We start from the raw sequence: 12473 nt of genomic DNA on the forward strand, positions 1-12473 counted from the left end.
CATGGCTTGTGCATTCTTTCATGTGCTACTGAAAGTCTGGAACTGGCAGTTGCCCCTCGAACCTTTCCGTCTCTGCTTTAAGCCTGTTTATCTCACTCTTGGTGTGTATTGACATAAAATGGGACCTACCTGGGGCTTGGATCAAACTCTGTTGAATTCAAATAGAAGTAGTTAAGTGATCTTACTATCCTTTGAAATCAAGCCCAGCTGCAAGAGTTGGTAGCTTGTCCAGTGTGTAATCTTTACTGGATCCATAACATCTCTTACAAGAAATTTATTCTGTCCTCCCTACACACACACATATATAGCCCTTCAGTTTTTACAGTGTCCAGCTCTGACATGTAACTGCTTCCATGCTTTTGGCCATTTACCTACACCTGGACGTCTAACGCTTCCTACATCCACAGCCTGTTCTTCCATGTGTGCTTTGGCCTTACCAGTTTCCAGAGCTCATGTTTGTGGGGGTGTTGTGGGAAAACTTCTACTGGAAGATGATTGTCCTTGGATGAGGGGGAGGAGTGGGGGTTAAGAGGGATGAAGCAGTGTTGTGGAGGTGGAAAGTGTCATGGAGTGTCTCTGGCTAAGGCACATTCTCTCCAGCTCCATCAGGAGATTTGTGTGCCTTTGAGGGGAAAAAAATAGTAAGCAGTTTAAATTTAACTAAACTGGTTCAAATTTTTAAATGATCCCTTGAAAACTAGTTGTCAATTAACCATCCCTATCTGTTCTCTGACTCCTCAGTGGGGTATTTGGAGTTGTTACCAGTATTTTATAGTGTGTTTTGAACTAGAAAGGCTATTAATATATATCTTTTTCAGCATGCATTAAAACCAGTTTGAATTCTTGAATATCTTAGTTTTCAGAAGAAAAAAAAAATAAGCATTTGTTTCATTGCGAGCTATTCAGAATTGCTCTTATGCATGATACTGCATATAGATAACAACGCTCTGTAAAAGTGCAAACCCCTGCTAGAACAAAACAAGCCACCTTTTTTGAAGCTGCTGTCCTGTAATGAAGTAATTTGATTTGCCTTTAATTGCTTTTGAAATCTTGCTTACAGTTACTTCTGAACCTTTCGCCTACACTGAGACCAGCTTAACGTAATGCGTTCCTGCTTTCTACTTTCACTCCCACTAACATCTTTTTCCTTCTGCCTACTTCATGGCCCCAAAATACTATGAATCCCCATAGTGCTGCTCAGTCAAGTCTATTTTCTTGACTAAACTGTGACCCCTTCTTAAAGCGTTAGCCCTGAAGAGATGTGAACACATTCTGATGGCTGCATTCTGGCTGGTTTTCAAGGTGCTGCCAGTTCTAAAACATGAAGAAAATGCCAACACGTTGCACTAGCCAATGTAAAACAAAGGCCTTTAATTCCATTTCTCTTCACTATTAGAGTTTTGGAGGCACTTGGATACTCGCTGTGATTCGGGCTGGCTTCCCCACAATGGTTTTTGCTACATGCTGATAAATAACCAGGCGCCTTGGAGTGCAGCAGACAAGTTGTGCAAAGCAAATAAGAGTAACCTCATCAGCGTACACTCATTAGCAGATGTCGAACTGGTTGTTACAAAGCTTCATAATGGTGAGTTGGGATACTGGTAAAGGTCAAGTTCAAGTGCTGCACACCATAAATTACAAACCACTTTCCATGTTCTAGCATATGATTGTCATAATCCCTAACTTTTAAATGAAGGTGCTAATGCTGAGCTTGTACCCAGGCTAGTGGTGAATGTTGCTGTTCAGACCCAAGACCTATGTTAGCTCTTGTTTTGGTTTGATATAATCTATTTATTTATTTATTTGCTGGCCCTAACCTATTTCTAGTTACCTAATACCTTCTGCTTAATTTTCTTATTCAAAGAGAATGGTAGACAGTCAGGTCAATATTTTGACTGCTGGGTCACTGGACTAAATGTTATCTGTACTCTTTGGTCTTATGTTTTTGTCTGCACTCTAAAAATTTGGTTGAGCTTTTTTTGCTTGTGTTCATTATTTCTGGAGTGTTTTTTCTGTTTGTTACCTTCTCTGTGAAAATTACTCATATTCATGAATATAAGTTAAGAAACTAGATAACAAAAATACATTGTACTTGTTGCAAATCCCCTTTCTCACCGTAAGAAAAAAAAATTTGCGATATTTGTGCTGTGCAGTATAGTGATAAAAACCTAATTTTGCTGATTTCACGTTCCTTTCCAATTCGTTTGAATACTATTTTGAAACTACAGTGTTGTCCTAATTTTAAATTACAGATGCTAAAGAAGAAATGTGGATGGGTCTCAGGAATGAAGATGTACCAACCTTGTTCAAATGGTCAGATCACTCAGCTGTGGTTTTTACGTATTGGGATCAGAATGAACCAAAAGTTCCTTTTAACAGCACCCCTAACTGTGTGTCATATTCAGGCGAGGTAGGAATACAGTGTTGGGTTTTTTTAGGTTTTTTTTCCATCACAGTAGAGGCAACATTGATGTGTGTGAAAGTAAAGGAGGGACGTAAAGTGGATAACTGGTTTTATTTCTGGAATAATCTTTAAAACACAGATAATTTTTCTACAAGCAAGTTTCTTAAAATTATTTAGCTGACACTTGGTAGGTGTGTACTGCAAAGAGTGGAGGCAATGCTCACAGCTCTGAGATCGCCACTGTTGTTGGCCAACCAGTTGTCCTTGTCACTCTGCATTTTGGGTTACCATATTCTTGGCAGAGAACTAGAAGGGAGGTGGGCCGAACTACTGAAAGGCAAAGCTGGGTTCAGTCATCTCTAGGACCAGTTTGGGCCACCCTATCTGAGGAGGGCTAGTGAGATACCTGGGAGAGGGAGAGGGAGAGGAGAAGCAAGGGGTGCTTCAAGAGCAGGCAGTCACCCTGGACTTTTCTTCCCTTTTCAGATGTGATCCAGAATCCTCCCATCTCCGCATTTCTCAGCTTTCTGTCTTCCTTCCAAACATGTACCTATGTGTATAATCCAGGGTAGCACACCCCCAGTATTTTTGCTAGAGGCATTTTGGCTTTTCCCCTTACGAAAACTCAGACCCTGCACTATGGAAACTGAAAGATTTCAGAATTTTAAATACTTTTTTTTTTTTCCCCCCCTTTCCTTTTCACAGTTGGGACAATGGAGAGTCAAATCCTGTGAAGAAAAATTGAAATATGTGTGCAAGAAACAAGGAGAGATTTTGAATGAAACAAAATCAGATAAAAGTTGTTCCTTGGAAGAGGTAATAGGAAGTCCGTATTTCTTTTTCTTGGTTCAGAAACCTCCATAAAATCACTTATTTCCTCTACTTCCCATTTCATTCTTGCCTGTACAATAAAATCAATGGAACATTGTAGCTGAAAAAGGACATTTATATAGCATGAGCCAAATTTCAGATTCTCCTAAGCAGGCTCTGGTTGTATTACCACTCTGTTTATTGATGAAAGTATTATGAGCTTGGACCCAGGAGATGTGGTTTATTTATTTGTTTGAAGGGAAAAAAAAAAAAAAGGCTTTTACTAGATTATTGCTAACACCATTTGTTCTGTGGTTTTTGCTTTAAGTATGTTTTAGGATAAGCACTTTGCAACGTAAAGATACACAGAGATTGATGATTGAGATTAGGTTTCTGTTCACTTTGCTCTCATTTTTGTTGGACTTGAATAAAGGTGTGGGGGGTTTTTTGGTTGTTTTGCTTTTTTGTTTGGAGGGGTTTTTTTTACAGTATAACATGTTACAGCATAAATAAGGCTTGAAAAGTCTTTTCTGTTTTGAACAATCTTGGGATGGTATTAGCTACTTCAGAGTTCTTTGGTTCAGTTTTGTGTGGCATGTTGCCTGCAACAGGAAACATGTTTACCCCTTATCTTTCTTTCTGCTCAACCTTGGGGTATTTTTATTCTGTGTCTTCAGAGACTGCTAACATGTAGAGTTACAGCTTTCTGTGCTGTTTAGACACCAGTGGCATTGATAGGCTAGCAAAGAGGAAATACATTAATGTTCCTTGAAATGTCACTGTACGTACAGGGGGAAAGATTTGAATAATAGAGAAATTTTGTAAGATCACACATTTTCAGTATAAAATTTTTTTTGGAGAAGTAAAGAAACACTAGTAATGCCCTCTTATTATTCCTCTGTTTGAATCCTGGCGTTGGTGGAACAGCATGAAAACTCCTATTGTTTTGATTAGGACTAGGCTGTCGCCCTTGTGTTTCTCTCTCTAAATGCACATAGCAGTCAGAAGACTCTGCACAGTTGAGCTAAAACAGTGGTGTATTTTATTCCCGTGGTTGCATTATTTCTTAGAACTGTGAATCTGAGAGTTGATGGTACTGGACCTTGTATGTGATGCACTGCATTTCTTTCTTGTCTATGCTGTGCCAGGTTGTGGGCACCAACCAATGTTAGCAATGATTTCTTTTCTTCTGTAGATAATGCCTAAATTAGGTTGTTACGTATAAACGTGGTTTTGGTTCTCTAACTAGGGATGGGAGAGACATGGAAACTACTGTTACAAGATTTATAGAACGGAAGTTTCATTTGGAGCACAATGCAATCTTACGGTGATGAACAGGTAAAACACATCTCTGTAATTTATGGGCATGTTTTACAGTACGATCTTGGAGATATAGTCAGAGATTAAAACTTCTGTATGCTAATTAGTGGTTTATAAACCCAAAATAGAGATAGAATTGCTTTTGCAGAGAACTAGCAAACCGTGTTTTCCATGGTGTGACAATGGTAAACCTACAGTCTAAAACCTTCTTAGAAGTATGTGAGTTTCCAGCCTGTTGACTCCATGTTGAATACGGGACTGCCTGGACAACCACTTGGATTAACTCATGTAATAATATGCCTGGTTTTCAAATTGTCTCAATAGTTTCAGATATCTTTCAAATATGGACTCAAATTAATCTGTGAATTTTCAGATTTGAGCAAGAATTTATAAACAGTCTAATTAGAAAACATACAAAAGTTGAAGAAAAATACTTCTGGACCGGTTTGCAGGATATTAGCCAATCAGGAATATATTCCTGGGGTACAGTGGATGGGGAAAAAACTGAAGCTGTGACATACACTAACTGGAATTCCTTGCAACCAGGTAAGTTTAACAATTAAATATGTAAATGAGCAAGCATTGGAGTACACTGTTACAGAACTCCAAGCATGAAATAGAACAGTCATTCAGAAATCTATGGATTTTTTGGGAAACCAGCCAATAGTTTTAAATATGTCTTTGGTGGCTTAAATCTTAGCGTTTTCAGGAGGATGTGTGGCCATGCCCAGTGGAAAGTCTCTTGGAAAGTGGGAAACTAAGGACTGTAAAACCACTAAAGCATTTTCTGTCTGCAAAAAATATATCGGGCTGCCCAAGGAGCCAGAAGTGCTCCCAAAGCCAACTGATCCCTGTCCCCCTGGGTGGCACAATGGATCCGGCCTTGCCTGCTACAAGGTAAAATGTTATTCCTATTAGATGTTAATCATTCATTACTCTCTTGCAGCAAGTGTGTGCTTAGCCGTTTTGTGGTTTATAGCTGCTCTGAAGGGTATTTCAAAGATGTTTTACACTGGGAGGAGGCATTCATGTTGATTCAGGTTGACTGCCTCCAGATGTTCTCATGCATCATCCTCTGCCAACTCCTCAAAGATGCAGCGTGCCTCTCCCTGCTCTTTCTGTGGCCAGCTTTGCACATCAGTGAGGCGGCAAATACTGACGTCAGTATTTGCCCTGTGCTGCCATCTCAGGAGCCTGGTGCTGACAGAGGGTGCCGTGTCTGTATCCAGCCTGCCTGCCATCGTCTGGCATGCAGAGATACCTGAACAGAGAAGGAGAGTACTTTGCATCATCTTCCCTTGACCTTTTCCTTTCTGTACTCTAAGAGTGTAGATAGGAGAGGTGGACTTCTCTCTAGTTTGAATGTGGATATCAAACTTTATCAAAAAAAGCAGCCTCAATTGTATTTTACTGTTTTTGAAGTAACTAGTGGAAGTAAGCAGCCATACTGTTAGCTGGAATGGCTTAAAAAGTTTGTAGTTAGCAATGCAGGTTTTTCCCCTCCTATTAACAATCAAATCAAGTTAAAACTGTGGCTGTTTTTTGGGTTGTTTATTCATTATTTCTAGACTCAGTGTCTGCAATGAACTGTGTCTTGTAAACAGCTCATGTAGCAAAGTGGAGAAACCCAGCTTGAATAACAAGACTGTGGGCAGGGATCCCGCAGGGGTGGGTCTAGCTGATACGCAGCATGGCAGTCCCATAGCTGATGGGATGTGACAGCTGGCCCTGGCAGTTTTTCCAAAACTCTTGCTGACCAAGTGCAGCATGTCTGTGCAGAGATCCCGCTGATGGGAATTGGCTTGAACTGAAGTCAAGGGGATCAAGTGGACACGTTAGCTGAGGTGTATGAGCCAAATATGCAACTCTGATACATACAGGTAGCAAAGTGTGTGCCAAAGAACCTTCTTCACCTGCAGCACCCAAATGGCCCTGGTTTCAGTGAACATTGGGCTTTGCAGTTCATAAATTTGAAAGGACAACATCCCTTAAAACCTATGATTTGGCTTGGAGTTTTGGAATGAGTTGGGTGTTGTTTTCTAAAATCTTTCTGGTAAAGAAAAACAGAGAACGTCTGCCATATGAAATATGTTGCGTTTGAAACAAATTTTGTCAGCTAAACTTCAGAGTCTGGCTGTTGTCAAACAAACTGAAAAAATAAAATAATTGTTAAGAAGTCAATCTCTCTATGAAAATACCAGTTACTCATTCCTACCTAGGGTGGCCGTATTTGAGTAGTACAGGAGTGTTTTAGGAATGCTGTCACTTGTGTCATCTTCTACTCTGATGTTTGGCTGTTGTGAAGTTCTTCCACAGTGAAAGAGTGCTGCGAACCAGGACCTGGGAAGAGGCAGAAAGATTCTGTGAAGCACTCGGAGGCCATCTGCCTAGTTTTAGTCACTCAGAAGAAATCAAGGCACTTCATTCTATCCTGAGAAAAATAATCAGGTAACAAACTAGCCATGCACTAGAATTTTGATTTCGGTCGCATTCTGCAGTAGATTGCAAATGCTGCTGCTGACCCCAAATGGCAAGTATGAGATAGTGTGTGTTGACTGTGTTTCCCACAGTAAAAACAGATAGATGTGGCATTTGAACTGCTGGTCATGTCACTGCCTTCCTGGAAAATGTCAAGGGAGTACAGCTTGGGCAAATGTTTCACACTGCTAGAGGGAGCACAGGAAAAGAGAAACTTGCTTTGAGCATCTTCCATTACATGAATTTAAGTCTGTGTTGTTATGTTTCCTTCTTTATGTTGAATTTTGGCACAACTAGATGATAGTTGTTCCTATTCTTTACTGCTACATTCTTTAGAGATGAGTTATTATTTCAGTTTTTCAGATAGGTCTCATCTTTATTCATGAAATGCTTCCTGACTAAACTGGGTGCTATCTTTTGAAAATGTGAATAATGTAGTGTCCAGCAATCTGGTTGGCACGGATCCCATTTGGCATAACTGCAATAACACTATATGGGCATTAGATGGGTGTGTTGAGTCTTCTGGTATCAACAAATTAAATGCTACATTATTTATGAGTCTAAGGCTCTATTCTTAATCAAAGGAACTGTCACTGCAAAGCTTTATTAGGCATTGGTGTGATGTCAGATCCTTGCGTAATTTTTTTTTTTTGATTGGCAGCCTGGTTTTTCAGAACTTTTGCCAGCTTAAACTCAAATGCTGCCAGTTATATGATATAAATTTTTTCATCAAGAAACTAAATCAGGATTATTTCAGAAGCTGCCAACGTACAGCACTGCGATTAAATTTTAAAACTTGATGACTGAAGAGATGCCTTCTTGAAAATCCACTGAACTTTTTTTAGAAGTACACAAGTCATGAAAATTACTCAATGTTTATATGAATAAGAGACAAAAACAAACTTGTATGCTCTATATATAGATGGTTTAGCTTGTATAAAAGCCTCTTGTGATTCCTTCGCTAGTGACTAAAGTCCCTGAAATAAAAATTCGTGCACAAATTATTTTTAGCTATAGATGTTGTTATACTCTTTTGCAACTACAAATTTTGTTTTAGTGTACCTAATCTACTATGAAACATGAATAGAGAAGTAACTTATTTTCCTACAAGTACTTCGAACTACTTTTCAGCTTGCAGACTGTCTGAAGTATTAATTAAGTTAATGGCCATTTTTTGTTAGGAGTTTAAAGGTGGAGACTTTTTCTGTCTTTCCAGAAAGTCAGGTGAACAGCTACTGCTGTTCCCGTATTTCAGAAAACTTGAACTAAGCCTAGAAGAAGGAAAAGCCCAGTACTTCAGTATTATTCTACCACAACTTAAATAAGGGGCAATATATTAACCCAGTATGTGAATAAGGGGCAATATATATTGAGCCCAGTATAAATTGACTTTGCAGTCAGTGTTGTGGTAACTGCATGTGTCAAATATAATCCAATTTTCATCTGGGTTAACACCTTTTTGAGCATTGCAGAGCTTCCTGAACAGAAGTACTACATATTTGATATTGCCCGAAGTCTTTTAAATAATGTTTATTTGTTTAGATAACATAATGAAGTGTTTAAGTTATGTTTTTTAATTACTCAGAGGTGGTGATTATGTAGAGTATTTTGGAGATCAAGAGTCAAGCATAGCTTGTCTGAAAATAAGCTCATTTGAAAAAGGAGAGATGAAACCAAGTGAATTATTTCACCAAGAACAATTAATTTAGCTATCTGGGAGAAATCATCCTAAGATAATGTTAGATGTGATTAGCAGCTGGAGTGTGCTGGCATGCAGTTTGTCTGTGTTCCCTGCGTTTACTGAGTGCAAACTCTGACCTAAACTATTCATTCAGCACACTCATTTCAGCTTGGGGAAGGAGCCACACCTTGGCTTTTTTGGTTTCGGGTTTTTTCCCCTTGCACAGTTGTCTGGTGACTCATTGAGAACTGTTTGTTTTTAAATGTTAGCAAAAGTCAGTTTGGTTCACCAGGAAAAGGGCAGCTTGCCTAGTCCATTCTGTTCTTTACTCGGATTCCACCTTAGAGGCAAATAAGAGCTAGAATTGCTCCAGCCAAGTCGGGCGATTGCCATTGGAAAGGAAAATAAAATTTGCCTGCCAACCTTCCCCTGTCTGGAAGAAATAGGAGATAACCTCTTTCCACTCTGAGGGACATGATACAGGCAGAACAGATCTGGTTCAGTTACTCCATTCTTTTAGGACTGTTTTTGTGAGCATTTTGCAGCTTACAGCTGGCAGTGACACTGGACACAAGGAGAGTAACAACTTGAATTGGTTAGAAATAACATTTCAATGAGGACACCTTACTGGAAAGAAATCAGTTGCCTTTTATATGCACAGTGCTGCTGCTGTAATTGTTCTGAATCTAGAAAGCCTCACTAACACTCGAGTTTGCAAGAAAAAACTGATCTTATTGTCAACACACTGGCTAAAACAGCAATAAAGCTAAGATGCAAGATGTAGTAATTGCATTAATACAGCTTCTCTTTTTTTCCACTAAAGAGTAGGTGATTAGCAGGATGGGGATTCAGCTAGTGGCAGTAGCCTGTTACAGAGGGCAGAGCAGGGGGTCAAATGGGCTTCATATATACTTTTAGGCCAGCACTGCCTAAGATTAAATGGTGCCTTAGTTTGCACCATTAGGGAGTTGGCCCAGATATACATGTGTTACCTCTTGTCAAGAACTAGGTTGAACTACAAGCCACAATAACTTTTCTTAAGCTCTTAATCTTGTGTTGGAGCTGACATAAGGGGCAGAAAAATTACTGATTAATATCCCCTTCACATTGATCTAAACTCTATTTATGCACTTCTGCACAACATTAACCTCTGTGAAGTTTTAGTTCTGTGTGAGAGAAAAGCCACTGGTATTCTGCAGGGATTGCTGGAGATTTAGGGTCTTTCATTATTAATCAGCGTGGAGTCCATTGTAAAGCACAAATTACACCTATATTTTAGGTTAAAATTCAGGGTAATCTAGGTTTTAGAAGTGGTTCCAGGAAATTAGCTCAAAGAATACTCTGGCACTGATAAATCCACTGTGATACCAGTCCATATGATGAATTTTAAACGCTTTGCAATGAGGAGACATATCTAAAGTACAAGCAAATTCCTTGCTGCAAGCTTCATTGCAATAGATAGTCTTAATTCATATTTGTCTTAAATAGTTGGCACAATTCTTTTCTGTGATGAGATGATGATAGTATAATTTCAGACAGCTATCAAAAGGCTTTGCTTAAGCTTAAAAGTGCTATCAAGGATAGTGTAGCAATTACTGAATTATTCGGGGTCGTTTCTGAACAGTTCCAAAAGAAGCAAAAAGATGTACATTAATGTGTAAATACCCAGTCAGCTGGAAAACATTGTTATGTTTGCAGGCCAGTAACTTCAAACTGGATATGAACTGGAGAAATTCTTGACCTGGCACACTTTTTAATTTTTTTAAATTTAGTTATTACATAAAAGCCAAATACAAGTTGAAAGACTTAGAAAAATTGCTCTAGTTTCTCAGGTAATTACTGCAGATCCTTTTGAAATGAGTGTCTCAAGTTTTCTTTTTAATAGATATTCCTCTGTGATGATCAATTGCTTAAACTGCATTAAGCCTGTAGGTGACGATTAGTAGGGGAGGGTTAAGCAATGTCTGATTCATAATTGGAAAGAACAATCACAGAAAAATAAAATCTTAAAGGCAAATTGCCAAAAGCCACTTAGCTGCTTGACAGCTGTGAATGTTTGGCTCACAGTTTTCCCTCTGGAGTGATATGGGGCATTTAGGCTCTTTAAAGGCTCTTTACTGATATCATTAAAAGGCTAAAGACTATTCAGTATGATAAGATCACACTAGTGTGATCACACTATCACACCAATGTCAGAAAATTAATACTGGAGTTGAGGGGAAAAAAAAAAAAAAAAAGATTTGTTAGTGGCTGATGCTTTTCTTCCTAATGGGAACCCTACCAAACAAAATGCTGTTGCCTTCTTGGAATTCATGTACTTAGGCCGCATACTCTGGGCTAAGTTTTTGTGTGTTGGTACTGCACTGTCATCCATTTCAGGCTTAATTTAGCACCTTTATGGTGATACGTGTGGAAAGGTAGTGGCACAGGCTTACCAAAGAATTTAACATTGCCCATGATTTCATAACATTGCTTATGCAGGTAAGCCTGGTTCTGAGTCCATCCCTCCATGTAATAAATTTATTTTCATAAACTTTCCAAGTTCTGTCTTAAAATCGCTTCCAGTTTGTCAGCACTACATTTTTGGGAGCCTTTTCCAAACTCTGACCTCTGCTGGTCAGACATCTCTCCAATTTTTAGCCTAAATTTATTCCTGAGTTGTGGTTCCTTCAGACACGATGTCTTTTTTGCTCAAATAGCTCCTCTTCTTGGGGGTTTAGTCTCCTAATATATTCTAATATCCTTTTCCTTTCTTTCTTTCTTTCTTTCTTTGTCAAGACTAGACAAGAAAATCCTTAATTCTTGTTAGTAACCTAAACTCTCATTTCCTCAAATATCCTGTATTCCTTTTCTGTATTTGGTACAACATGAACTTATGGAATAGCATTCCTGATACAATTTTACAAGAGCCCTGTACTGTGGCATCAATACTTTACTGTCACTGTCAGACCGCCTGATGCGGGTGCCTTTTCCACAGCTCTGTTGCAGTAGGGTTCCAGGTAGTCTGTGATTTCATAGAAGACTCGTGGTCTTTCTCCCTTCTGCTGCTTCCAACTGATACCATCATTCAGAAAAGTGTCTGTTGCCTTTCTTGGGTAGGGTAGTGGATTGGAGTGAATTATCATAAACTTCAGTACCCAGCACAAAATTGATACTTTGAGAAGTAGAGGTTGCAGTACAAAACTAACCTTGCAGTTTGACTAGCACATATTTCATTTTGTTACAGTATCTTTAGATTCATGAGCAATAGTAAAGGCTGTTAGTGCAGGTTTAAGTATTTACATTGTAAAGCCATTTTCTGGTGCAACTTTCTATCTTGGAACATAGCTGAAATTTTGAATTTAAGTGTCTCCTGCTTATGAAAAATGAAGAAGTAGAATCTAGGAAAAAAACCCCACAGTTCTGACTGTAATCCTGTAAAGTGAAGCAAAATTTCTATTGCCATTCTTTTATGCAAGCATTGAGAGTCAGTGGTGTTATGTGCTCATTTATGTCTGTTCCTCTTTTGTGAAGGTGCATAATTGAAATATGTGCCCATTCTTGGTTTGATTATATCACTGACAAACTTAAGGGAAGTATGAAGCCAGTTATTTTGTGTAAGTTTTCGTGTGGTTTGAGGAAGGGTGTATTTGAGCTGATGGTGTAGATGACCTGAAATGGATAAGAGAAAGAGAAGCAAGCTAAATAAACACTCTGTGTGTGTGTGTGAAGAAAAGTGTAGAAGAGACCTTTATATCAAGTAACAACTGATGAAGTGGTGATGCAGTGAACAAAGGAATT

General features: G+C 38.8%; 1 protein-coding gene across 1 annotated transcript in view; it reads left to right on the plus strand.

Annotated features, from left to right (window-relative positions):
* The window catches only part of LY75 (lymphocyte antigen 75), a 46762-nt gene that overhangs the window by 6797 nt on the left and 27492 nt on the right, over nucleotides 1-12473 (plus strand). The window contains exons 7-13 of the mRNA XM_074873378.1: nucleotides 1397-1585; nucleotides 2253-2410; nucleotides 3110-3220; nucleotides 4464-4552; nucleotides 4908-5080; nucleotides 5235-5431; nucleotides 6840-6982. Of these exons, the coding sequence (XP_074729479.1) occupies nucleotides 1397-1585; nucleotides 2253-2410; nucleotides 3110-3220; nucleotides 4464-4552; nucleotides 4908-5080; nucleotides 5235-5431; nucleotides 6840-6982 (1060 nt within the window). The remainder of the gene's footprint in view (nucleotides 1-1396; nucleotides 1586-2252; nucleotides 2411-3109; nucleotides 3221-4463; nucleotides 4553-4907; nucleotides 5081-5234; nucleotides 5432-6839; nucleotides 6983-12473) is intronic.

The sequence above is a fragment of the Strix uralensis genome, chromosome 6, assembly GCF_047716275.1.
Source record: "Strix uralensis isolate ZFMK-TIS-50842 chromosome 6, bStrUra1, whole genome shotgun sequence".
Classification (NCBI taxonomy): domain Eukaryota; kingdom Metazoa; phylum Chordata; class Aves; order Strigiformes; family Strigidae; genus Strix; species Strix uralensis.